The 27,550-nt window shown below is 47.4% G+C and overlaps 1 protein-coding gene across 2 annotated transcripts; it reads left to right on the top strand.

Annotated features, from left to right (window-relative positions):
- Positions 1–433: 433 nt before the first annotated feature.
- LOC103188795 (sialic acid-binding Ig-like lectin 15) lies at positions 434–23,598 on the top strand. Of its 2 annotated transcripts, XM_007908906.2 has the most exons (6): positions 434–514; positions 1,421–1,518; positions 16,783–17,187; positions 17,598–18,014; positions 20,134–20,514; positions 22,226–23,598. In XM_007908906.2, the coding sequence occupies exons 1-6, from the start codon at positions 498–500 to the stop codon at positions 22,228–22,230; spliced, it is 1,323 nt and encodes a 440-aa protein (XP_007907097.2). In that variant the 5' UTR covers positions 434–497; the 3' UTR covers positions 22,231–23,598. The 2 variants fall into 2 exon arrangements, with proteins under 2 accessions (XP_007907097.2, XP_007907096.2); XM_007908905.2 differs by lacking the exon at positions 22,226–23,598 and having other exon boundaries at positions 20,134–20,721.
- Positions 23,599–27,550: the final 3,952 nt, after the last annotated feature.

Genomic DNA, 27,550 nt, shown 5'->3' with positions numbered 1-27,550 from the left:
GAGCCGGCTGAGCGGAGGGAGCGTGCGGGTTGGTAGGGGGTTAGGAGGTCACAGAGGTAGGGTGGGACGAGGCCATGGAGGTCTTTGTTGGTGAGGACCAGGATCTTGAACTGGATCCTCTGAAGGAAAGGGAAAGGGCGTGAGTGGGGGAGGTGGGGTCACGGAGTTTGGTGCAGGAGAGGACATGAGTTCTGGATTATCTGCAGCCTGTGGATGGAGGAGTTGGGAAGGCCGACAAGCAGGTGGTTTGCACAGTCGAGCCTGGAGGGGTGAGGTAGTGGCAGAGTCGGGCAATGTTACGGATGTGAGGGAAGGCAGAGCGGGTCATGGCTTGGATGTGGGGAACAAAAAGGCAGTTGAGGGTCGAACAAGACACCCAGGTTCCTGACTGGCTGGTGAGTTGAAGTGTGCAACCATGAAGGTTGATGCTGCCAGAGCCTGAGGTCCAGAGACGTTGGCACGAGCCAATCAGGAGGTTGTCAGAATTGCACATAAAAATGGCCATCGACTCAAGGTGCGCTCACCGAGCCTTCACACACCACATAACACCTCTCCTCGTTAAATGTTATCGTAGAATTATACAGCACAGAAGGAAGCCAACCGGCCATACTGTCTGTGCTGGCTCTTTGAAAAGAGCTTCCAAATCAATCCCACTCCCCCGCTCTCTTTCCCTATAGTCCTGTAGCTCAGTGGTTAGAGCACTCGCTTTGCAAGTTAGAGACCTGAGTTCAATTCCAGGCAGAGGGCGAAACCTTGGGCAAGTTTCCTTACTCCACACAGAGCCTAATAATAATCCCTCCAAAACCCAAAACAATAATAAATTGGTCATTTTTAATCTACGACCGTTTGTGGGACATTGCTGTGCGCAATTGGCTGCCGCGTTCGCCCACAAATATACGGTCAATTCACTTTACAGTGTGTTCTGTGAAGTGCTTTGGGACGTCCTCCCGACGTGAAAAGCGCTATATCAAATGCAAGGATTATTATTATTATTATAGCCCTGCAAACTAGTCCTCCCCAAATAATTATTTACTTCTCTCTTAATGTACCATGGCTCCTGGTACATTAAGACATACAAACATTTGTGTTTACTTATTGTTACAGCGGTGTAAGGTTATAATTGTCTAATGTTGCTTTTAGATTGCAAATCAAAAAATCAAAAGAGGATGCCACTAGGTATTTTAAATTTATGAAGAATTTTCCCTGTTACTATTTGTACAAAAAGCAATTAATCTGAGTCCAGATAAACACATGGTCCCACATAATAATCTTTGCGTTTGATATAATATATAATATGGCGCTTTATCACGTCACAAAGCACTTCACAGAATATATATTTTATTGGCAAAATATCGCTGCCTTCTACAGTACATCAAGAACATCATTGCTGTCCTCTCCTCCTTCCTCCTCCCCTCCCCAGAGAGATCGCTGGTGATCGGCCACGTGCGAGTGAGGATGGGTCTGATTGGCGGAGAAGAGCATTTTCAGCTCAGAGCTACGTGCCTCGAGCTCCAGGAGGTGAGTGTACTCTGGTTATATGAATAGTTTGGATAACTAAATAATTTTCACTTTCAATTTAAGATTCAATTAACAGAATTTTACTGTCTAACATTAAGCAGACACGACTTTATTTCCTGAGCACCAAGGTACCTTTAATTTGCAGTTCGAACAGACACAATGTTAAACTCCACAACTGGGATTTGATTGAAAGTGGTTTGCTCACCGCTGCCTCATGCTCACACTCTCAACTTGCCTGAAAAAACACCACTTTAATTTTTTTTATCTGCAACCAAACACTCCCACTCTGGATGGAACTCTTAAGCACGGCAATGGGTTTCCGCGTGTGTCAGACACCTGGCTGGCCAAAAACTATCTGGGGATTCTAGGCCAGGACACCAGGAGAAATTCCTTTCTCATTTACCAATAGTACTACCTGAATAAATGGGACCTTCGTTGAATGTCTTGTCCAAAGATAAATGAGTTAATTGTCTTATAGCTGACCTGGATGAGAGCTAACTTTCTACAGTTTAATGTCAACGACACTGAGGCTCTGTTGATTGGTTCCCATTAACGGCGCCACACCTCAAGCGCTAGCTTGCATCCATGGATGCACACTCCACCTCACTGAGTCAGTCCAGAACCTTGGCATCTTGTTTGACCCTCAACTGTTCTTTCTACCCCACATCTGTGCCATGACCCGCTCTGCCTTCCCCCACCTCAGCAACGTCGCCCTGTTCCGCCACTGTCTCACCCCTCAGGCCGCCGAAACCCTTTTCACGTGTTCATCACACTTAGGCTTGTCTACACCAACTTTCTGTTGTTGGCCTTCCCAACTCTTCCCTCCACAAACTGCAGATAATCCAGAACTCTGCAGTTTGCATAATCTCCCGCATCAGGCTCCATGACCCCATCACCCCCACTCTCACCCAGCTCCACTGGCTCTGCATCCCTCATCCTCACCATCAAGACCCTCCATGGCTTTGCCCCTTCCTATTTCTGTGACTTGCTAACCCCTTATCCGCTCCCTTTGCTCAGTAGGCTCCGGCCTGCTCCGCATTCTCTGCCCGACCTGTCCTACCATCAGCAGTTGGACCTTCAGTGTCTCTGCCCCCACTCTCTGGAACTCCATCCCATTCCCTTCACCTCCCTCACTCCCTTGTCTCCTTTAAGTCCCGTCTCAAGACCCTTCTCTTTGACCGTGTCTTTGGCCACCCTCCTTTGCCCTCCACCCTTCCTCATCCAAACCCCCCCCTACTTCCCCCCCCCCCCCCACCCTCCCCCGCACTCGGGTCCACATACCTGACTGTCCAGCGCCTTGGGACATCCTCCCCAATGTGAAAGCCACTTTACAAATGTAATTTTGTATTGTATTGTATTATTGCTGTCTTTGAGACATTGCTGTGTACAAATTGGCCATGACTTTTGCCTAGGTTAAAAAAGCGCTCCGCCTGATGGAAAATACTGTAAAGTGCTTTTAGATTATTTGATAGAAGCCGCTATATAAATGCAAATTTCTTAAATAAATATGTTTTGTGCTGGAGAATTGCATTTTACTGCACAAGGAAAAGTGCACTTTTACAGGCAGGCCTTTTCACGCAGTAAAGATCTCAAAGAATTTCACAGAGGAGACAGGGAGGGTCAGAGGGAGGTGACTGAAGTCTTAGACATATTTGAGATAGGTTTTTAGAAGAATTTTAAAAATGGAGATGGTGGGTACAGGGAGGAGGGAATTACAGAGCGAGTTGCAGAGAGTGGGAGCAAAGTGGCAAAGGGTTGCAGGTCGCCCAGTCATAGTGGGTCAGGGGACGTTGAGCAGGCCAGTTGGCAGAGAAGGGGAGGGGGAAGAGGAGGATCATGGAAATATATCTTTACCCAGAGGATAATTAATAACTGAGTTAGCATTCCAGGATACTGGGACTTTTTTGAAAATGGGAGGACGGGTGGGCGAGGATTATTATCACCATAAAATAATAATAATCATTGTATTTGCTGCAGCACCTTATCATGTTGACAAAGAGCTTCACAGGATTTACTGAAAAGTGTAGCAACTGTATTTGTGGCAGCCGATTTGCATATAGCAGTAACCCACAAACAGCCATGAAATAAATGAGTGACAAAAGTTTATTTTGGTGGGGGGGATTGTTGGCCAGGACACCGAGAGAGTGTGAAACTCTTTCTTGAAGGATGAGATTGAAATGAACTCTCTTCACCGAAGCAATCTTGTGATTGTGTGTGAAGGCTGGAGGGATCATCAGGTCTGTTTTTCATTTGTTAAAGTTGCAAAACAAATGTTTGAAAGAACAGGTAAATAGACCTTTAAACATGGGAATTAGATTGTGAAATTACGTTCTGCTCCAGCCATTAAGTATTTCAGTGGGTTTTTATTGTAAGTAATTAAATGAATCATTGAGTAAATCACTGATTTTTACAACGCAAGCAGGAGTCTTTGCATCACAGATAAGCAAAAGTATTTCCTGTTACATTCAGGGGGGTGTCATGTGTCAAACCTGACTTTGGTGACAGGGTTCTTGCCTCTAAACTAAAGGGGGTTTGATCTCACACTCCAGACTGAGGTTCATGTGCAGTACAGGAGGGGAGCACTGCATTGTTGGAGGTACTGTTTCTCAGATGAGATGTTAAATCGAGGTCCCACCTGCCAGCTCAGGTGGATATTAAAGGTAATAATCCTTATAACAACTACAACTTACAGTTACGCAGCACCTTTCACATCGGGAAGACGTCCCAAGGCGCTAGATAGTCAAGGATTTGCACCTGAGCTGGGGGTTGGGATCAGAGTGAGGTGGGGACAGGGAGGGTGGAGGAGGGAAAATGACCGAAGACATGGTCATGAAACGGGCCTTGAAGGAGACAAGGGAGAGGATGAGGAGGAGAGGCTACGGGATGGAGTTCCAGAGGGTGGGGATAGAAAAGCTGAAGGCCCGACCACCGATGTTGAAGCAGGCAAGACAGGAGACATGGAACAGGCCAGTGCCTGCAGAGTGGAGGGAGCGAGCAAGTTGGTAAAGTTTTTATAGGTTGCAGAGGTAGGGTGGAACAAGACCGTGGATGGCTTTGAAGGCCAGGACAAGGTGGGGCTTGAATATTGTCTGTACCACTTCTGAAATAAAGTATTGAGAAAATCCACAGAACAACATTTGATACAGTGCCTTTTTACGTTGGGAGGGTGTCTCAAAGGATTTACTGTAATGTGTAGTGACTGTTTTGTAGATGAGCTTGGCAGTCAGTTTGCACACAAAAGTGTTGTATAACCATGCATGAAGTGAGTGACCAATTGTATTTAGCCAGAACACCAAACTCTCTTCTTCACCAAAAGTGCCATGGAACCTTTAACATCCACCTGAACATACACAGATGGGACCTCGGTTTAATTTCTTATCCCGTATACAGCAGGTCCACTTGTCTGGTTTAACTGCACGTCACTACACTTGACAGCAGTGAAATGTGAAGCTCTGAGGCATTTTGACATGGCAGGCACTCTGCCAAAGTAAGATGTACAGTACACTTATCACTGGCAGTCGAAGGGTTAAGTGAGGACAGGCGGGGCTTGAATACTGTGTACCACCTCTGAAACAAAGCACAGGAATTGAGAAAACCCACAGAACAAAATTAATCAGTCCAAAATCACCACCCGAAGGTTAGAGGATGATACTGTGGATTGCGCTGTCTGCATTCTTAGCGACCGCCCAAGTCGCATGTAAGTACCTTACTATGTAATTTTCCTTGCATTTGACATAATACCTTATCTTGTTGTCGAGATATCAAAACATTTCCCAGGATTTTACTGTAAAGTGTAGTGACTGTATATTTTTAGAGGAATGCAGCAACCTTTTTGCACACAGCAATGTCTCACAAATAACCCTGAAGTGAATGATTTATTTCTGGGGGATTGTTGGCCAAGAGAAACTCCCTTCTGGGTTTGGGATCTTTATCGCCCACCTGAACAGGCAGATGGGACATTGGTTTGATGTCTCATTCGAAGGACAGCACTTCTGACAATGCAGCGCTGCACTCGAGTGTCAGTCAGCCTAGTCCTGACATGGGGCTTGAACTCACAACTTTCTGACTCATTGCCAAGAAAGTTATTTGAGGTTTACTTGAGTATAAAGACCTATTGTCTTATTGGAAAATAAAGGACTTGCACTTTACTCTGCCCTATCTCTCAAACTGCTTCACATTTATTACACTCACAGTAATTACAGGAACTACAGTAATTCACAGTAATTGCTGTTATGTGTAGTGACTATGTATTTGTGCAATACAACAGTACAATACAAAATTGAATTTGTAAAGCTTTGTTTGCAAAACTTCGGGAGGACATTCCAAAGTGCTGAGCAGTCAGGGATTAGGACCCAAGCCAGGGGTGGGGGTGAGTGGGATCAGGGAGGGTGGAGGGCAAGGGGTGGAGCTAGGAGGGTAGCCGGAGGGTCTTGAGGCATGCCTTGAAAGAGACAAGGGAGGCAGCGAGGGATGGGTATCCAGTAGAGCTGGGCGAGGGTGGGTGTGAAGAGGTCACGGAACCTGTTGCGGGAGAGAACACAAGCTGCAGCGTTCTGGATGATCTGCAGCTTGTGAGGGAAGAGTTGGGAAGGCCGACAAGCAGGAAGTTGGCAATAGTCAACCTGGTTGTAATGAAGTTATGTATGAGAGTTTTGGGGCCTGAGGGGTGAGGCAGTGATGGAGTTGGGAAATGTCATGAAGGTGGGGGAAGGCAGAGCGGTCATGGTCCGGATGTGGGGGAGAAAGGACAAGACACCAAGGTTCCTGGTGAGGTGGAATGTGCATCCATGGATGTTCATGCTGCCAGTGTCTGAGATTTGGAGGTGACGGTGCGAGCCAATCAGAAGAGCCTCAATCTTGCTGACGTTCAACTGTAAAAAGTTAGCTCTCATCCAAGACTTGATGTCAGACAGGCAGGACATCAGTGGTTCTGGGGTCGAGGATGGAGACAGAGAGAAAGAGTTGGGTGTCATCTGCGTACATGTGGAAGTTGACCCCATGTCTGCAGGTGATGTCACCAAGAGGGAGCATGTACAGATTGAAGAGGAAAGGACCGAGGCAGAACCCTGAGGAATACCAGACGAGATGGTGCGGGGACTAGAGAAGAAGCCATTTGTGGAGACAAAATGGAGCTGGTGTGAGAGATATGATCTGAACTATTCAAGGACAAAACCTTGAAGGATAAGGTGAGAGGAGAGCAGTAGAGGAGGATAGAGTTGTCCACAGTTTTGAAGGCAGCAGAGAGGTGGAGGAGGACGAGGAGACATGGAGCCCTGGTTACAGATGGACAGAATGTCATTTGTCACCTTGACCAAGGCTGTTTCCATGTTGTGGGATCGGTGCCAGTTGACAGGGAGAGGTTGACAAGGTCTGAGAGTAAAGGGTCGAGGAGGTGGAGCTGGGAAGTAAGTAGAGGGGTGGGGATGTTGAGGGAGCAGGTGGTGGGCTTCATGCAGGTTAAGGTGGTGGTCAGAGAGGAGGGGGAGACAAGTTTGAAGGTGTGGAGGGAGGGATGGATAGGGGCCGAAGTGTGAGGGGGAGATGGGAAGCGAGTGGCGATTGGGAAGTCGGAGGGGCCTGAACATATCCCTTCAAGTTGGGTCTCAAGGAAATTCAGGAGTTGGAGGAGAGGATGGGCCAGGCATGAGAGGGTGGACAGCATAGCTGGTTGGCAGTGGAGAAGAGAAGCCTGAGGTTGTCCTTGCCCTCCAAGATTACCTTGGAATAGAAGGACAAACAATGCTGCCATTCTTTGGACAACAACAACAACTTGGATTTATATAGCGCCCTCCACGCCAGACAGCATCTCACAGCGCTTCACAGTAATAGATCCCAGGGCCGTGGATGACATCTCCAAGAGGGGCATATAGATCAGAAAGAGGAGGGGGCCAAGGATGGATCCTTGGGGTACCCCACAGGTAACCTGGTGAGAGTGGGAGGAGAAGCTGTTTGTGCAAATGTACTGCTGGTGGTTTGTGAGGTAGGATTCGAACCAGGCGAGTGCGGTCCCACTGAGATGGATGACGGAGAAAAGGCGGTGGAGGAGGATGACGTGATCGACTGTGTCAAAGGTGGCAGAGAGGTCCAGGAGGACAAGGAGGCAGAGAGAGAGCCCTGGTCACAGATAGAGAGGATGTCGTTTGAGACTTTACAAGCGCAGTCTCTGTACTGTGGACAGGATGGAATCTGGACTGGAGGGGTTTGAAGAGAGAGTGGGAGGAGAGGTGTGCGCGGAGTTGATTTACAACAATGTGTCCTAGGACTTTTGCGAGGAAGGGCAGGTTTGAAATAGAGTGGTAGTGGCTGGTGTTTGAGGGATTTAGGGAAGGTTTTTTGAGGATGGGGGTGATGACAGCAGTTTTGAGGGAGGCAGGGACTGATCCAGAGGAGAGGGACTGGTTGATGACATCAGTCAGTAGTGAGCAGAGGAGGGGAGCTGGGTGACCAGCAAATTGGTGGGAAGGGGGTCGAGGCAGCAGGTGGTGGGTTTCATTAGGTGATGGTGGGTGAGAGTGAGGAAGGAGCGATGGGGAGGAAGAAATGGGGGTGGTGGTAGGAGCTGATGATGGGGAGGGTGAAGGGGACGGAGAGGGTTGGTGGTGGGTGACAAGAAGCAGGAGGATGAGGCTGCCTGGCGGATGTTGTGTATTTTGGATGAAAAGAAGTCCATGACCTCCTCGCACTTGGCATTGGATGTGAAGATTGAGGAGGCCTGAGGGGGGCACGGAGGAGGTAGTGGGTGGTGAAAAAAAGGATTTTAGGGTTGTGTTTAGCCTCCAAGATGATGTTGGAGTAGAAGGCCGTTTTTGCGCGTGTCAAAGAACGGCGGTAGCTGTGGAGATGCTCGAGCCACAGTTTGCAGTGAACTGTCAGGCCAGTTTTCCACCATCTGCGCTCGAGCAGCCGGGTTTGGGATTTTTGGTGGCGGAGATGGTTGTTATACCAGGGGGATCGGGTGGGTTTGGAAATGGTCCTGGATTTCAGGGGGATGAGAGAGTTGAAGGTGGAGGAGAAGTGATCATGGAGCGGCTGGTTGGCTGCTTCAGGATCTCCGCAGGTGGAAGGCCAGAGGGATAGGATATTTGAGGATGTGAAGGCCTTTGTGAGGGTCTCAGTGGGTAGCCTTTTCCATGGGCGGTAAAGAATGGTTGAGGGCTTGGCTTCGTGGAGGAGAGAGTGATGTGAGAGGAGAAGAAGATGAGGAAGTGGTCCGAGATGGCCGTGTCCACTATACTCAGGTAGGAAGTGTCAAGGCCGTGGGTGATGATGCGATTGTGGGTCGGTGAATGTAAATGAAGGGTGAGGGTTAGGGAGGAGAGGAGGGCAGTGAAGTCAGAAGAAGTGGTGCAAGGGGAGTTTAGGTGGAGGTTGAAATCGCCCATTATGAGCAGGCATTCGGAGCAGAGAGACAGGGAAGAGAGGAGAGTAGAGATGTGTGTGTGGAAGGAGCCAGGGGGGGCTTAGTGGGGGGTGGTAGACCAGGAGAATATTCAGTGGGAGAGAGGGTTGGAAGAGGATGAAGTGCTCAAAGGAGGGGAAGCAGCCAGAGGAGTAGCGGGTGAGACCAAGGGAGGCTTTGGAGATGAGGGCCAATTCGCCACCATGTTGGTTTGGACGTGGGGGGGAGGGGTAGAAAGAGTAGCCTGAGGGGGGAGGCTTCAACTAGGGGGATGGGGTTATTCGGGGAGAGCCAGGTTTTGGTGAGCCCAAGAATGTTGAGGTGCTCATCCAGGATGAGGTCGTGGATGGTGAGGGCTTTGTTTGAGAGCAAACAAACATTTTGGAGGGAACTGTGGGTGGGTTTGCTGGAGGGAGGTGAGGGATAATAATAATAATAATCCTGCAATTCGATATAGAGCCATATCCCATCATTGAGATGACTATATTTTGTAGGTGAAACAGCAGCCAATTGCGCACAGCAGTGTCTCATAAAAGGTTGTGGATTGAGTGACCAAATTATTATTTTATTTATCTTTGGAGGGATTATTATAATAATAATAATAATAATAATCCTTGCATTTGATATGGCGCTTTTCACGTCAGGAGGACGTCCCAAAGCGCTTCACAGAATATACTGTAAAGTGAATTGACTGTATATTTGTGGGCGAATGCGGCAGCCAATTGCACACAGCAATGTCCCACAAACAGTCGTAGATTGAAAATGACCAATTTAATTATTGTTTTGGGTTTTTTGGAGGGATTATTATTAGGCTCTGTGTGGAGTAAGGAAACTTGCCCGAGGTTTCGCCCTCTGCCTGGAATTGAACTCAGGTCTCTCACTTGCAAAGCGAGTGCTCTAACCACTGAGCTACAGGACTCCACCGCTTTATCCCCTTAAAGTGATTCAACAATTGACAATTGGGTTCCTACTTACTGCTCGGTAAACAGGAGTGTGGAGTAAGGAAACTTGCAAAGGTTTTGCCCGGGAATAATACCTGGGTCCTCTCACTTTCGAGGCGAGCACTCTAACCAATAAGCTACAGGATTGCACAACCTCTTGGTTGGCGCTGGTCACTCTCCGGTACCCGGCACACGTGGCCCTTCCTGTGCGATCCAGGCAAGGAGTGCTTAATGTGGAGGGCATCCTCGAACACCCTAGCACTTCCACACGCTACCATTTGAGGGCACTGTAAAGGAGCAAAGAAAGCCTGATTGTTTCTCTCAGCCCCAACCTTGGGAAAGTACACGTTAACCCACACGCAACCTTGACAGAGATCGGCAAACTCATTGTAGCAGACTTGGCTCCAAGGAGATAAACTGGCTCTAAGGTGACATGCTAAAAGGGTTATATTATAAGGACAGGTGGCATAAAATTGGTCTCTGTTCCCTTGAGTTTAGAAGGTGATCTGATTGAGATTTTTAAAATAATAAAGGGATTTGATAGAATAGCTGCACATAATAATAATCCCTCCAAAACCAAAAACAATAATTAAATTGGTCATTTTCAATCTACGACTGTTTGTGGGACATTGCTGTGCGCAATTGGCTGCCGCGTTCGCCCACAAATATACAGTCAATTCACTTTACAGTGTGTTCTGTGAAGCGCTTTGGGACGTCCTCCTGACGTGAAAAGCGCTATATCAAATGCAAGGATTATTATTATTATTATTATTATTATTATAAACTATTTCTTCTGGTGGGCGAATCCAGAACAAGGGGGCATAATCTTAAAATTAGAACTGGCCATTTAGTAGAGAAATCAGGAGGCAGTTTTTCACCCAAAGGCTAGTGAAAATCTGGAACTCTCCCCCAAAAGCCTGTGCATGCTGGATCCACACACATCTTCGAGACTGAAGTGGATAGTTATTTGTTAGGTCAGGGTATTAAAGGATTTAGGGCAAAGGTGGGTAATTGGACTCGAGTTACAGATCAGCCTTGATCTTATAGAATGGCTCGAGGGGCTGAATGGCCTACTCCTGTTTCTATGCTTGGCAACGGACTGTCGGAATCAAACAATCCACTGTGACGGTCTCCAGTCCGGTTCCTTAGTCAGGCAGGTGTGCAGCATCCCAGGGCACTTCCGATGGCAACACAACCAGCCTGGCTCATCGGCAGGAACTAGAAGGGGAGATCAGTCACTGGGCACAGCCAAAGTCCTAATGAGTAGGGTGGTCCTAACTGGACAAACAGCAGGAAAGCTTGCCAGACAGTGATATAATGGCAAGCTATGCATTTTTATAGAATCATAGAATCATAGAATCGTACAGCACAAAAAGAGGCCATTCGGCCCATCGAGTCTGTGCCGACTCTTTGAGTAGAGCAATGTAATGTCAATCGCACTCCCCGGCCCTTTCCCCATAACCCTGCAAACCCGTCCTCCTCAAATACCCGTCCACCTCGTTTTTAAAAGTAGTTATCGACCACCCTTTCAGGATGCGTTCCAGATTCGAACGACTTGCTGCGTGAAAAAATTTCTTCCCACCTCCCCTCGGCTTCTTTTAGAGACCATTTTGAATCTGTGACCTCGAGTCACTGACACACCCACCAGTGGGAACAGTTTTTCCCTTTCTAATCTATCAAATCCCCTCATGATTTTGAAGACCTCTATTAGGTCTCCTCGTAACCTTCTCTGCTCCAATGAGGATAATCCCGGCCTCTCCAGCCTTTCCTCATCATCACGGTCCCTCATTCCTGGTCCCATCCTCATAAATCTCCTCTGTACCCTTTCCAATGCCTTAACATCCTTCAGTGTCGGGCCCAGAACTGGGCGCAGTATTCTAACTGAGGCCTAACCAGTGTTTATATGGGTTAATCATAACCTCCTGACTGTTGTACTCTATGCCCTTATTTATAAAGCCCAGTATCCCATATACCCTTTTTACAGCCGTATCTCCCTGTCCTGCCACCTTCAAGGATTCATTTACCTGCCCCCCCCCCAGGTCTCTCTGTTCTTTTACCCCTTTAAGATTGTATTACCGCCTATATTGCCCCTCATTCTTTCTACCAAAATGCATTACCTCACATTTCTCCACATTGAAACTCATCTGCCATGTGTCGCCCATTTTACCATCTGTCTATGTCTTCCTGCAGTCGGCTCCTATCCTTCTCACTGTTTACCCCCTCCCTAACTTTGTGTCGTCCGCAAACTTGGAAATGGTACTTGCTATACCCAAGTCCATATCATTAAGTATATTAAGAAGAGCAGTGGTCCTAATGCCGATCCCTGGTGGACGCCATTGTATTACTTCCTTCCCGTCAGAAAAGCAGCCGTTCACCACAACTCTCTGCTTTCTGTCTCCGGGCCAGTTCTGGATCCGCTGCCACTGTCCCTTTTATTCCATGGGCTTCTATTTTTCTTACAAGTCTTTCATGTGGCACTTTGTCAAATGCCTTTTGAAAGTCCATATAAACTACATCAACTACATGCACTACCTTTATCCACCCTCTCCGTTACCTCATCAAAAAATTCTATTAGATTTGTTCGACAAGATTTGCCTTTAACAAATCCATGTTGGCTGTCCCTAATTAACCCATATTCTTCTAAGTGAAGATTTATTGATAATAATAATAATCCTCGCATTTGATATAGCACTTCTTCACGTTTTCTCGACATCTCAAAGCGCTTCACAGAATAGACTGTAAAATGAATTGACCGTATATCTGTGGGCGAAACGCGGCAGCCAATTGCGCATAGTAGTGTCACACAACAACGACAACAAGATTCCATTATAGAGCGCCTTTCACGTCGGGAGGACGTCCACACAAACAGTCATGGATTGAAAATGACCAATTTATTATTATTTTGGAGGGATTATTATTCTGTCCTGGATTATAGTCTCCAGGAGTTTCCCCACTACTGATGTTAGGCTGACTGGCCTGTAGTTCCCAGGTTTGTCCTTCTGTCCCTTTTTGTACAGAGGAGTAACATTGGCCACTCTCCAGTCCTCGGGCACCACTCCTGTGTCCAATGAAGATTGAAAAATTGTAGCTAAAGCCTCCGCTATTTGTACCCGTACCTCCCATAGTAACCTCGGCTGCATCCCTTCCGGACCAGGCGACCTATCACCTTCAGCCCAGTCAACCTTTTCAGTACTTCCTCTCTGTTTATACTTATCCTATCCATTTCCTCTCCCCTCTCCTCCAATACTGCGGCATTTGGTGCATCCATTTATTTTGTGAAGACAGATGCAAAGTACTCATTCAGCACATCAGCCTCCACAATAAGATTTCACCTTTGGTCCTTAATTGGCCCCACCCTACCTTTGACAAGCCTTTTTTTATTGATATGCTTGTAAAATATTTTAGAATTCCCTTAATGTTACCCACTAACCTTTTTTCATATGATCTTTTTGCCCCTCTTATTTCCTTTTTCAAACCTCTTCTGCACTTCCTATATTCTGTTTGGTTGTCTTCTGTATCTTGGGTTTGACATTTGGGCATATTTATCATATGCCTCCTTTTTCTGCTTCATTCTAGATACAATTACCTTTGGAAGCCCTACTTTTCCCTTTTGTGGGAATGTATTTATTCTGTCCCCGAGTTATCTCATCCTTGAAGACTTCCCCCTGCTCTTCAGTTGTTTTACCCGCCAATCTTTCTTTCCAGTCCACCTTGGCTAGATCCCTTTTTAACTCACTAAAATTTGCCCTCTTCCAGTTGAGTATCTTCACCTCAGATGGTTCCTTGTCTCTTTCCATACGCACTCTGAATCTAATGATGTTATGATCACTGTTGCCCAGATGCTCTCCCACTGAAACCTGCTCCACTTGCCCTACTTAATTCCCCAGAACTAGATCTGGCACTGCTTCCTTCCTCTTTGGGCTGGAAACGTACTGATCAAGAAAGTTGTCCTGTATGCATTTTAGGAATATTTCCCCCTCCTTGCCCTTTGCGCTGTTGTTTTGCCAGTCTATGTTGGGATAATTAAAGTCCCCCATTATCACGACTCTATTGACCATTCTTCTGTAAGAAATCTGCTTGCAGATCTGCTCATCTATTTCCTTCCCACAATTTGGTGGTCTATAGTATACCCCAACCCGTGTAACAGCTCTTTTTTTGTTGCTTAACAACAAAAGTCTCTGTTACTGCTGCTACATCGTATTCCCCTATGACCACTTGAGCCTGCAGCTCACCAATCTTGTTTGCTAAACTCCGTGCATTTAAGCACATGCGCTCCAAGACCATGATGATTTTAGATGATTTGATTCCAGCAGTTATCCCAACGCACACTCCGGAGTCCCCAAGCCTCGGCTCTCACCAACCTGTGCCTAATACTATCTGGAATTAGGTAAGCAGGATGCCTCCCTCCAGGGAGAGAGTGCGCATTCCATTCCAGACACAAGGAATATCCCATGTATACGTGACATACGTATATGGAAGTCTCACTGTTTAAAAACGCTTAATCAGTGATGGGTTTTCGTGCGGGTCAGACAGTGGAAGGCCCTGGGTTCAAGTCTCAGGAACGTTGAACTCACAGTCTAGGCTGATACTCCAGTACAGAAATATGCAGAAATGCATTATTCAGTAGATGGAATGCTAACCCAAGGTCCAGTCTATTTATTTGGGTGGATGTTAGCAATTACATGACAAGAAAAGAGAAGGGAGTTTCTCCCAGTGTCATGGCCAACCATCCCCCTCAGAGTAGTGATCCTTATCCCAATATTAAGTGCTGTTTGACAAGGCCACAATCTCAGGAGATAATAATAATAACAATCCTTGCATTTGATGTAGCGCCTTATCATGTCTTCTAGCCATCTCAAAGCGCTTCACAGAATATACTGTAAAGTGAATTGAATTGACTATTTTGTGGGCGAAATGATATGAAGGGATAAAGGGTTAAGCAGAATTATACGACTTCATTTGGAATGCCAATGTAAAAGATAATATGGGTTTGATATTTAATTGAAAGGGAGTCACTTGGAACAGGACCCAATGACAACATGAAAAATTGAACTGAAGCCAATAGATTTTTGAGCTTCAAACGTCCACGCTGACATTCAAACGACACTCAAATGACAGCCTGTCTCTTAACTCTGGGTCAGAAGCTTGTTGCTTCTTGGCCCAGATCGAGGACTTTGAGCTCACGGTCCAAGCTGAATCTCAGCGCAGTGTTAGGGCTGCGCTGTGAAGATATTCCCAGTGTCCTGACCAATAATCCCACCAGAATAATTGGCCATTCATGTCATGGCTGTCTACGGAACATTGCTGTGAGCAAAATGCCTGATGCCTTTGAATATAAATACACAGTCACTAAATTTGATGTTATGGGCACTGTATCAAAATGGAAGGATTATCAAAATTGAGCTAAACCTGAACCTTTGGCACCTGCACCTGTCGTGTGGTTCACTGTGAGGCATGTTATGTGGAGTGAAAGAGATTGATTGATTGACAGTTTTACAGAGCCTTGTTCAGACCCCATCTGGAGACTGTGTTCAGTTTTGGGCACCGCACCTTAGGAAGGATATATTGGCTCTCGAGGGGGTGCAGCGCAGATTCACCAGAATGATACCAGGGCTTAAAGGGTTAAATTATGGAGAGACGTTGCATAAACTTGGCTTGTATTCCCTTGTGTTTGGAAGGTTGAGAGTTAATCTAATCGAGGTTTGTTTTTAAAATGATAAAGGGATTCAATAAGACGAGAAACTCTTTAACTGCGCCTTTGTTCTGGTAGCTCATGTGCTCTAAAATTAGCATCATTTTAACGTTAGAAACTAGATTAGAATCGAGGGTTCCAGTAAGAGCGCAGACACTTTGTCTGTGGTCAGCCGGGTGTTGATACAAGAGGAAATCTATCACCGTGCTTAAGAGTCCACAAACCAAACTACCGAGGATTCTACAATACTGTACTATGAAATTTCTGTTTATCTGGAATGGAATGAGCACTCTACTCTCTCCCAAGAGGGTCTAAACTCAAGAGAATACTTGGTCAGTATTTACTTGAGTTTAGAAGATTGAGGATCTAATTAATAATAATAATAATCCTTGCATTTGATATAGCGCTTTTCACGTCGGGAGGACGTCCCAAAGCGCTTCACAGAACACACTGTAAAGTGAATTGACTGTATATTTGTGGGCGAACGCGGCAGCCAATTGCGCACAGCAATGTCCCACAAACAGTCGTAGATTGAAAATGACCAATTTATTATTGTTTTTGGTTTTGAAGGGATTATCATTATTAATAAAGGGATTTGATAGGGTAGCTACAGAGAAACTTTCCTCTCCAGAAAAAGGGATGCACCATATTAAAATTAGAGCTCGGCCATTTAGGAGTGAAATCAAGAAACACTTTTTCATGCAAAGGGGAGTGGAAATCTGGAACTCTGTTCCTCAAAAGGCTGTGGATGCTGGATCCATTGAAATTTTCAAGACTGAGCTGGTAAATGTTTAGGTCAGCAACAATAACAACAAAATTACATTTGTATAGTACCTTTCATGTTGGGAGGACATCCCAGGGCACTGGGCAGTCAGCTGAGGGTCGGGATCAGGGAGGGTGGAGGGCAAGGGGGGGAAGCAGGGAGATCAAAAGCATGGACGAAGAGGAGGGTCTTGAGATGGGGGTGAGGCAGAGGGACTGCGGGATGGAGTTCCAGAGGGTGGGGTCAGAGTGGCTGAAGGCCCGCCCGCCAATGTTGGGGTGGGCGAGGTGGGGGACGTAGATCAGTGTATCAAGGGCGGTTAATTGTAGTTGGGGTTACAGATCAGTGGTGATCTAATGGAATGGCGGAACAGGCTCGAGAGGCTGAATGACCTACTCCTATTCTTATGATATTGATTTAATTGATTGCGTGTCCTGTTCGCCCTCTGTGCCCTATTGTTTGCTGGCAGATGCCGTTGATGACGGCTGGGTGATGGAAGCCCCTGAAATGGTGACTGGCTGGGAAGGGGACTCTGTCATTCTGCTTTGCAGCTTCTCACTCCCCGACCCCGGGTATAAAGGCAACATCTCAGTCGTATGGACAACAAAGAGAAAAAGCAGCAGAGCTGTAGTGTTCAACTGCACAAACTACCTCCCACTCAATGCTCCGTCCAATACATCTGAGAACTTGATCCATCGGAACGCGGGCAGGCGGTACTGGCTGGCGGGGAACCCGAGGGAGATGAACGCCTCACTGGCGGTGGAGAAGCTCACTCTGCCTGACAGTCAGCACAGGTACCAGTGCTGGGTGGCACTCACTGGCAACGGATCTGAGGTGCTCGTGAGCTCGACTGAAACTACTCTCCTGGTGATGGGTGAGTAACCGAGGGTGGTAGGTCCTGCTTGGGGTCATTGCATGAACTCTTGTAGCTCAGTGGTTAGAGCTCTCTCCATGCAAGCAGGAGTCCTGGGTTTGATTCCCAGACAGGGCGAAACACTGGGCACGTTTCCTTACTCCACACGCCTCTGTTTAACTATCAGTAAGTAGATACTCATTTGTTCGTCGATTCGTGGATTGCTTTTCCAGGGGTAATAATCCTTTTTCCAGGGGTAATAATCCTAGTGACTCTGTGCTGCTCCCTCCCCATCTCCAACATTTCCTTGCTGCAACGGGGAGCCCCAAACTGTGGAATATTACATGTAAACCCCTGATTGCTAACCTGCATCTTTATCCAGTGACATTCACTGAAGCCCATTCTCAAAATCCTCTTCCTCTCTCATGAAGGAAAACTCCTATCAGTGACTGGTACCAAAGGAGGTGATGCCACACTGCCATGCTCCTTCACCATGCCAGGCATTCACCCAAGTAATATCTATGTCATTTGGAGGCGAGGGAATCCACAAAGCCGGCCGTTTATTAATGACACGCTTGGCCTCGCCTCACACACCAACCCCGGGGAGTCAGAGACAGCGAATGAAGGAAATCGCTACAAGGTGGTCGGGAATGTGGGAGATGGAGATACTTCCCTGAGGATCAGGGGCCTGGAGTTAAATGACACCGGCCGGTATTTCTGTCACGTACACGTCACGTTCACACTGCAGGAATACACGACGCAGGAACACACGACGCAGGGACATGTGTCTCATGGACACACTACACAGGAACATGTGACGCAGAATCAGATGTGGCTGCGGGTCGTCGGTAAGTGAAACCTCAGTTACTGCGTCAAGGCAAACGGGTTTGGATGCACTGGAGTGGAATATAACATGTGGCATGGTTCCACATATTACCATGTTACCGGAGAGTAACATATGGAGATCTCATTAGGATGAATGGGCTAATGCCATATCAATCCAGGTACCTCTTTGGTTTCTCTTCTTTGAGATACATTTTTTAAAAAATTCTATTTTGACTGGACTGACTGGAATACAAAGCAAATGGTTACATCAGGAAACAGTTGCTCACAATATGTCAGTGTCACCCACGATGTGAGCATTCTGCTTATCTATTCCAGAGATCCGAGGCGTGGGGAACCCAGAGTGTGTATTGGGGTACCAGCTACAATTTAACCAGCTAAAATCATATAATTTGCCATTGAAAACGCTGTCTGACAAGTTTTTCCTGTTGCTTATCCAGCTAGAAGCTTACTACATGTTTAGGTTTTGGCTTGCAGGATTAATAGGAGCTGAGTGGTTGGATTCCCTGCTCCCATTGACTGGTCTGCCCTTCCAAGTCCTGCTGATGAGCTATGCTGTCATCAACAGTGCCCTGCAGTACTGCTTTTTTCACACTAAGAGTAGTGGAATTTTCATCTAACTCCACTGGCTCCCTATCCTTCAGAGGATCCAATTCAAGATCCTGGTCCTCACCTGCCATGGCCTCGCCCCACCCTATCTCTGCGACATCCTAACCCCTATCAACCCGCCTGCTCCCTCCGCTCAGCCGACTCCGGTCTACTCCACGTCCCTCGACTCACCAGCCCCACCATTGGCGGGAGAGCCTTCAGCCACTCTGCCCCCAACCTCTGGAATTCCATCCCCCAATCACTCTGCCTCTTCCCTAGCCTCCTTCAAGTTCTGCCTCAAAACTCTGATCCCAGCTCGGGTCTGAAATGCTGTACACTGTCCAGCGCCTTGGGACGTCCTCCCGATGTGAAAGGGGTTATACAAGTGTAATCTTGTTGTTGTTGGAAATCTGGAACTGTTTCCCCAAAAGGCTGTGGATGGATCAACTGTTTCCCCAAAAGGCTGGATCCATTTAAATTTTCAAGACTCTGGTGGATAGATATTTGTTAGGTCCGGGTAACAAGGGATATGGGGCAAAGGCAGGTAATTGGAGTTGAGGTACAAATCATCCGTGATCTAATAGAATAGAGGAACAGGCTCAAGGGGCTGAATGGCCTATTCCTGTTCCCTAGAGGCAAGTGCAGAGGAGAGAAATGAGTGTGATCCAAAGTTTTAGAGGAATGAGCTGTGAGCAATGATTAAACCTTTTCTTGAGAGATGATGTCTACACCTGGATGGAAGGGCACCATATAGAGGTGCGTAATATTTTAAATTGGATTAAAAAAGGAAACCCAGAGCAATACTTTAGGACACAGGTTTAAAGTTACAACTGGCAACTTAAGGACACCATGAATTTTTCTTTTACTCAGAGATGGAACAGGTTGCCAGGAAATAATTATAGTATTATACAGCACAGGAAGAGGCCATTCAGCTCATCATGCCTGTGCTGGCTCTACCCAACTAGTTCCACTCTCCCTTCTCTTTCCCCATAGCCCTGCAAATGTTTCCTTTTCAAATATATATACAGTTCGGTTTTGAAGGTTATTATTGAATACGATTCCACCAACCTTTTTTCAGTCAAGGGGTGGTAGAAATCTGGAACTCTCTCCACCAGAAGGTCGTGGATGCTGGATCCATCCACACCTTCAAGAAAGAGATTGACAGATTTTTGGTAGGTCGGGGTATTAAGGGATATGGGGAGAAAGCGGGAAATTGGATTTGAAATTCTAGTAATTTCTAGATTCTAGTAATTTCTAGAAATAATCTAGTAATAGATCAGCCATGATCTAATTAAATGGGCAGAACAGGCTCGATGGGCTGAACGGCCTACTCCTGTTCCTATGTTCCTAATAATCTTTCAACAGTGATTCCAGACTGTAACAAGTCATTGCGTAAAACTCATCTCCCCTCTGGTTCTTTTGCTAACACTGGAGGCATGAGATCAGATGGGCCAAGGAGCCTTCTCCATCCAGATCCGATGTGTGATGTTGTGAAGAGTTTATTGAGCGAAAATAACTGTTTCTTTAAATCTGAAGCTCCGGCCGTCATCCTGAGTCTGTCCCTCGTGGCCGGTGATGGAGCCGGAAGTGGGATTGTGTGCACGGCTGAGGGGGAACCACCAGCCAACATCACATGGATCGACCCTGAGAATAACACGTTGCCCATTAACACCAGCCACACGCCAGTCACACACGTACCGGACAAGTATCAAACCGTGGGGGAGATCCGGGGCCCGAGGCTGAGGGGAACTTACCGCTGTGTAGCTGAGAACACACAGGGCAGGGACACCAGAGACATCCTCGTCGCTGCCCCACAGAGAGATGGCAGTTTCATCATCGCGATACTGTGTTTGATACCCTTAGTTAAATTTCTCACTATGTTGGTCACGGGGATCATTCTCGTTTGTAAAATGGGAGGTTTGTCACTGATGCTTTATAAGTTTCACACGTTTTTTTGCAATATGAATACATTTACACAGTGCCTTTCATGCCGGGAGAATGTTCCAAGGCACTGGACAGTCCAGGGTTTGCACCTGAGCTGAACGTGGGGATCCGGGATGATGGTCGTAAGGGGGGGAAAGATGTCCGAAAGTGCGGTCAAAGAGGAAGATCTTGACTCGGACCTTGAAGGAGGCAACAACAACAACAACAACTTGATTTATATAGTGCCCTTCAAGCGGGAGTGCTTCACATTGGCAAGGGAAGGGGAAAGCTAAAGGTACTCCAGGACGGAGTTCCAGAGAGTGGTGGCAGATACACTGAAAGCCTGACCGCCGATAGTGGGGTTGGAGACATGAAGCAGCCAGAGACTTTATGTCTTAAAAAGTTGCTAATTAAGACTGGATTTCTCCATTTCTGCACCAATTTAGATTTAAGACAAAACATCTCACAGCTGTGACCAGGTGGAATTTTGGGACTGTGTTGATTCATCAAATTTAGAACATGGGACCCCATGCCTTCAAATATAACTTGCATGTACATAGCGAGCTTTACGCGGGATAGCGTCTCAGAGCGTTTAACAATGGCGGAGCCTGACACTGAGCTGGGGTGGGGGGGTGGGGTGACCATGAGCAAGGTTAAAGAGTAAGGACTTTAAGGGGTAAGGACTCGGAGGCAAGACGGAGGGATTGAGGGAGAGATTTCCTTACTTTTGGAGCATAGTGACTGAAAGCATGGCCTCCGATGGTCGAGCAGAAGGAACGAGAGACCAGCAGGAGGCCAGAGCCAGCCGAGCAGAGTGGGCATATGGTGGATTTTGGAGTAATCAGGTCTATGAGTGAGGGAGGAGCTAGGTCGTGATGGGATTTGTACACGAGTGTGAGAATCTTGAAGTCTATCCATTCTGTGATAAGGAGCCAGTGGAGCTTGGCGACGATTGGTGTGGTGGGGGTAGGCAGTTTGCTGTGGGTAAGTATAGGCAGAGGTTTGAATTAACTGGATTTTGTGGAGAGTGAAGCTAGGGAAAACAATGAGGAGGGCATTGGAATAATCAAGGTGGAAGGTGATGAAAGCATGGATGAGGTTTCGGCTGCATTGAATGTGAGCGCTCCGAGATGCTACCCTGCGTGAAGGGCCCAAGTGCAAGTTGTGAGACGTGGGCAATTTAATGGAGATGGGACTAGATTTGGGGTAGGAAAGAACCTGCAGATCAAACCTGACGCCTAGATTATGCACAGATTTGGTGCATCTGAGGGATTATCCAGGGAAGGTGAGGAGGTCAGAGCCACATGAGAGAAAATGTTGACAGGGGCTTAGGAGGAGTCATGTTAAAATTCCATTGCAGTAAGTTTGTGCTCATCCAGGCCTTGATGTCTGACAAGCAAGCTGACAGAACATCAGTGGATCTAGAGTCCAACTGGACGAGAAGTAGATTTGGGTGATATCCGTATACATGTGGATGTTGACCCCGTGTCTGCGGGTGACATCAAGGCTAGGAACTATGTAGAAAGGCCAAGAATAGAGCCTTGGGGTACACTGCAGGTGACCTGGTGTGGGTGGGAGGAAAAACCATTAATGGAGATAGTGATGGCAATTGCTTAAGCAGCACTCAAAATGGCGATTGATTGGCTGAAAAGTGATCCCATTCTCATTGAAACAAGGACAGTAAATGCTTTTACTTTTCCCACAGATTGAATCTGTTTCCAGCCTGAGGACAAGTAAAGAAGGAGCTCTGTATAGTCCCCGCTCTCACCTGTGCCTGTCTCCAGTGGCCTTGAGGGTGACACATACAAGATCACAAGAGCTTCAACGAAGGAGAACATTTGATAACAGAGATCCTTCAAACCATAAGATCGCTTCCTTCCAGTAATCCTCAGGCTGCCATCTCCCATTACAGCATTGACCTCAACAGCGACCCTTATCCTGGAGGATTGCAGGCTCCTCGGTGTCCTTCCTCCCCTCCTACATGCTCACACACTCCCAACCTCCCTGCTCTACACTGTACTGTGCCAAACCTCAGGCCAGCCATGTGGTCAAGGCCTCAGGCCTCTTTGTACCTCTCACACGGCCTACAGACACAATGCACTGCTCTCATACTGTCAGTTTATTGATCACTCACAGCCTCCAGCCCACAGACCTGTCACAGCCTTCAGCCCACAGACCTGTCACAGCCTTCAGCCCACAGACCTGTCACAGCCTCCAGCCCACAGACCTGTCACAGCCTTCAGCCCACAGACCTGTCACAGCCTTCAGCCCACAGACCTGTCACAGTCTCCAGCCCACAGGCCTCTCAAAACTTCAAGGCACGCAAACTTGTCTGTGACTTGTCTGTCTCCCAGCCAGAAGATCAGAAAAAAGCTGGTCAGCTTTGCAGGGACATTACCTCTTCAGCTGAGGAACAGTAACCTTAAGGAACACAAAGCAAACAGGATGCTGGGCTATATTGCTAAATTGTTGAATTTAATGCTCTTGTCAACCCACACCCAGAGAATTGCATACAGTTCTGGTCACCAGGACATTAAGGGGCCACCCAGGCCCAAGTAGCAATGCAGAGGAAAGCAACAAGGATAATCCCCAGTGTTATAGGAATGAGTTGTGAACAACAACAAGCGAGGAATCTGAAGTCTTGAGAGAAGACAATTCAGGGGGGACCTCATAGAAGTGTATAACATTTTAAACGGGATTGAGAAAGTAAACTCAGATCAATACTTTAGGATATTCCTAGGCAGTGGAACATAAGGTCACAGAGTTGAAGAGCTCAATTTCAGGACAGATAACAGGAAGTTTCTCTTTACTGAGTAATTAACGACTAGAACAGATGGCTAAGGAAGGGTGGTTGAGGCCAGGACACTAAGGCTAAATTAAAAAGTGGCTTGATGCTGTGGTGGTCGGGTGAATGTTCTGGAGGCATGAGATCCCTCCAAAGAACCTTTATCCAACACAATTTTGTGATGAACACAATAACTTTTACTACAAGAACCTTGTATCAGGTATTCTTAGAAACTCTTTCTGCCTCTAAACATAGGCATTCTGTGGTCAATAGTAATTGTTCTGCTTTTGAAGTGACTGAATAAAGAATAAAAGACTTTATGAAAGTATCGCTCAGTCCTGTGGGCTAATGTTTCTGCATTGGGCTTGGCTCAGAGCCAAACTGAAGTCATAACAAAGCATAACATAACATGTAGGAGCAGGAGTAGGCCATTTGGCCCTTCGAGCCTGCCCCGCCATTCAATCATGGCTGATCTTCTAATCTAACTCCAGCTAATACCAGTTGCCTTATCCCCATATCCCTTAATCCCTTTTGCAATAAGAAATCTATCTATCTCAGTCTTGAATATGTTCAAGGATTGAGCGTCAACAGCCCTTTGGGGTAGTGAGTTCCATACATTCACTGCCCTTTGAGTGAAGAATTTCTTCCTCAACTCAGTGCGAAAGGGCCGGCCTATGATTTTACGGTTGTGACCCCTGGTTTTAGTTTCTTCAATGAATCTCAGTGAGGTTGTCAAACTTGGGTTTGTGACACCAATTTCCAACTAGTGGGAATAATCTTTCACTATCTTTCCTCACCTTCTCCCACACCAGTCTCTGTGCACCCATTACCTATTGGGAGTCAGCTTCGTTCAGTTGCTAACACTCTTGTCTCTGAGTCGTGCGTTCAAGCCCCACATTATCCCATTCCTTGCCAAGCTCCACTAACTCAGTATCTCAATGGGTGAACTTCAAAATCCTTCTTTTGTCCTTGTACAACAACAACAACAACTTGGATTTATATAGCGCCCTCCACGCCAGACGGCGTCTCAGAGCGCTTCACAGCAACGGATCCCGGTGCCGAGCCAGGGGGAGGAAGGTGACCAGAACAACAACAACAAGATTCCATTTATAGAGCGCCTTTCACGTCGGGAGGACGTCCTGGGGTGCTGTACAGTTGGGTTATGACCCAAGCAGGGAGGAAATGGTCAGGGTGAGGGGAGGGAAGGGAGGGAGCGAGGAGGGGGTAGAGAGTCGAGAGGGGAGCTGAAGGCTCGGTCAAAGAGAAAAGTCTTGAGACCGGTCTTGAAGGAGGAAAGGGAGGAGGCGGCGAAGGCACTGGGGGATGGAGTTCCAGAGCCTGGGGGCTGAGAGGCTGAAGGCCCGACCACCGATGGTAGGGTGGTTGGGGCGGGGGACGTGCAGCAGACCGGAGCCAGAGGAACGGAGGATACGGGCAGGTAGGGAGGGGGATAGTAGGTTGGAGAGGTAGGAGGGAGCGAGGCCGTGAATGGCCTTGTAGGTGAGGATGAGGATCTTGAATTCGATCCTCTGGGGGATGGGGAGCCAGTGGAGGCGAGCGAGGGCGAGGGTGAGGGTGAGGGCGAGGGTGGGAGTGATGTGGTCGCGGTGTCTGGTGCGGGACGTACACGAGCTGCAGTGAGCTGCAGTGTGGAGGGAGGGCCGGGAAGGCCGGCGAGGAGAGAGTTCCCATAGTCCAGCCTTGAGCTGATAAAGGCGTGGACCAGGGTTTCAGCCGCGTGAGGGGTGAGGTAGTGCCGTAGTCTGGTGATATTCCGGAGGTGATGGAAGGCGGTGCCAGTTGTGGCGCGGATATGAAGAAGAAAGGACAGCTCAGGGTCGAACAGAACACCGAGGTTCCTGATGGCTTTGACATGTCTGCGGATGATGTCACCACAGGGGGAGCATATAGAGGGTGAAGGGGAGGGGACCGAGGACAGAGCCCTGAGGGACACCATACGAGACAGTGCGGGGGGTGGAGGAAAAGCCGTTTGTGGAAACAAAATGAAGACGGTGGGAGAGGTACGATCTAAACCACTCAAGGACAGGGCCTTGAAGGTTGAGGTGGGAGGACAAGCGATGGAGGAGGATAGCGTGGTCGACTGTATCGAATGCTGCTGATAAGTCGAGGAGAGGGAGCCCTGGTCGCGGATGGTCAAGATGTCATTGGTGACCATGACCAGGGCAGTTTCTGTGCTATGGGCAGCACGGAAACCCGTCTGAAGTGGTTTGAATAATGCATGGGTGGAGAGGAAAGAGCGCAGGTGGGAGGCGACAACTCTTTCAAGGACCTTGGACAGGAAGGGGAGGTTGGAGATGGGCCGGTAGCTTGATAGCTGCGACGCATCAAGGGAGGGTTTTTTCAAAGTGGGAGTGATGGTGGAGTTTTTAGGAGAATGGGAACAGAGCCAGAGGAGAGGGATAGGTTGATGATGTCTGTGATATGTGGGGCAAGGAGGTGGAGCTGAGAGATAAGGAGTGGTGTGGGGATGGGGTCAAGGGAGCAGGTGGTGGGTTTCAGGGATAGGATGAGTTTGGTGACAGAGGGTGGGGAAAGGCGGGGTCGAAAAGAAAAGTCTTCACCCGAGACCTGAAAATAGGAAGAGAGAGCGTGAGGCGAAGGGACTGAGGAAGGGAGTTCCAGAGCCTCGGGACGTAGTGGCTCTCGAACTTGGTCCTCAGCACAGCACCCACCCGGGGTTTGGGGAGGGGTTACATCAGCCAGGAAGAACTTTTGATAACTGTATCATGATACACTGTGGAATATTTGGAGGTGAGCGTTGTGTGGAGTCCTGTAGCTCAGTGGTTAGAGCACTCACCTTGCAAGCGAGAGACCTGGGTTCGATTCCCGACGGTGAAATGTTGAGTAAGTTTCCTTACTCCACACTCCTCTGTTCACCTAGCAGTAAGTAGGAATCCGGTTGTCAGTCGATTGGCACATCGCTTTTCTGGTGGTAATAATTCCTTCCAAAAAAAGAAGAAAATTGGTCGCTCAATCCACGACTTTTCGTGGGACACTGCGTAATTGGCTGCCGCGTTTTGCCCACAAAATATACAGTCAATTCACTTTACAGTATATCCTGCGAAGCGCTTTGAAACATCTCGAAGATGTGATAAGGCACTGTATCAAATGCAAGGATGATTATTATTATCAAGAATGGCCGCTTGGTTAAGGCACCAGAAGGCGATGGTGGAGCGGTCTCCAGGAGAAGAGGAAAGGAATCAGAACTTTACCAAGAAAATGCAAGAAAACTGAAGACAATGCCACATTGTTAAAAATAGTACTAAAAATAGTTTTAAAAAATTGAAAGGACTGTAACATGGGGCGGGGGCAGGGTTAGTGTTGGGGAGAAACATTACAGAGGATCAGAATAACACGCGGAGGGTGGAGCTCTGGTGGTGACCACAGAACGAGAGGAGGAAGGAAAGAGAAGGGTGACCAGCTGTGCCAGTGCGAGGCAGACGTGCGCGGGGAAGGAGTGTGTCCTGAGTGAGGGACGATGATGCTGGGAGCTGTGCTCTGTACCCTGGTCCTGTCAGCCTCGGCCTTCCGTACGTACTTTCCAATCAGAAACCTGACTGGCTTTAATTACTGCTTTACCTTTTACTGCAATAATTACAGTCATGTGATATCTCCTGCAAATAAGATTCCCGTCTCTAAACTGAACAGAACTGTGTTACTCACTGAGCCCCACAGTGTAAGTGTTTGCCTCAACCTTTGGAACTCCATCCCACAGTCCCTTCCCCTTACACTTCACTTGCCATCCTACCGATGTGAAAGGCACTTTCCAGATGTAATTTGTTGTTGTTGCCTCCTTTAAGACTTGTCTCAAGACCCTCTTATCCCTACCATGCCTGTCCTTCACCTCTCCTGATGCCAACCTCCAGCTCGAGTGCAATGCCTCACAGTCCAGCATCTTAGGCTGTCCTACCGACGTGAAAGGCACTATAAGAATATAATTTGTTGTTTTTGTTGTTTTGTTGTTTTTGTGTTGTGAGCCTTTGTGACCTCTATCAGGTCGCCCTCACCCCAAACTCTCAAATCTCTCTTAGTAACTGAAACCCACAAAAATTGTGCGTTCGCCCACAAATATACAGTCAATTCACTTTACAGTGTGTTCTGTGAAGCGCTTTGGGACGTCCTCCTGACGTGAAAAGCGCTATATTAAATGCAAGGATTATTATTATTATTATTATTATTCAACCCCTCATTTCTGGGGACATCGCAGTGAATCTAAGCTGCACC

Source organism: Callorhinchus milii, unplaced genomic scaffold (genome assembly GCF_018977255.1).
Source record: "Callorhinchus milii isolate IMCB2004 unplaced genomic scaffold, IMCB_Cmil_1.0 Scaffold1, whole genome shotgun sequence".
NCBI lineage: Eukaryota > Metazoa > Chordata > Chondrichthyes > Chimaeriformes > Callorhinchidae > Callorhinchus > Callorhinchus milii.
This window is presented reverse-complemented; position numbering and strand designations above follow the sequence as displayed.

What these genes read in the sequence shown, in the direction of transcription:
- LOC103188795 (XM_007908905.2), top strand. An exon ending in CGTGCCTCGAGCTCCAGGAG is followed by an intron (nt 1,519 to 16,782) that starts GTGAGTGTACTC and finishes GTTTGCTGGCAG; the next exon opens with ATGCCGTTGATGACGGCTGG. An exon ending in AACTACTCTCCTGGTGATGG is followed by an intron (nt 17,188 to 17,597) that starts GTGAGTAACCGA and finishes TCTCTCATGAAG; the next exon opens with GAAAACTCCTATCAGTGACT.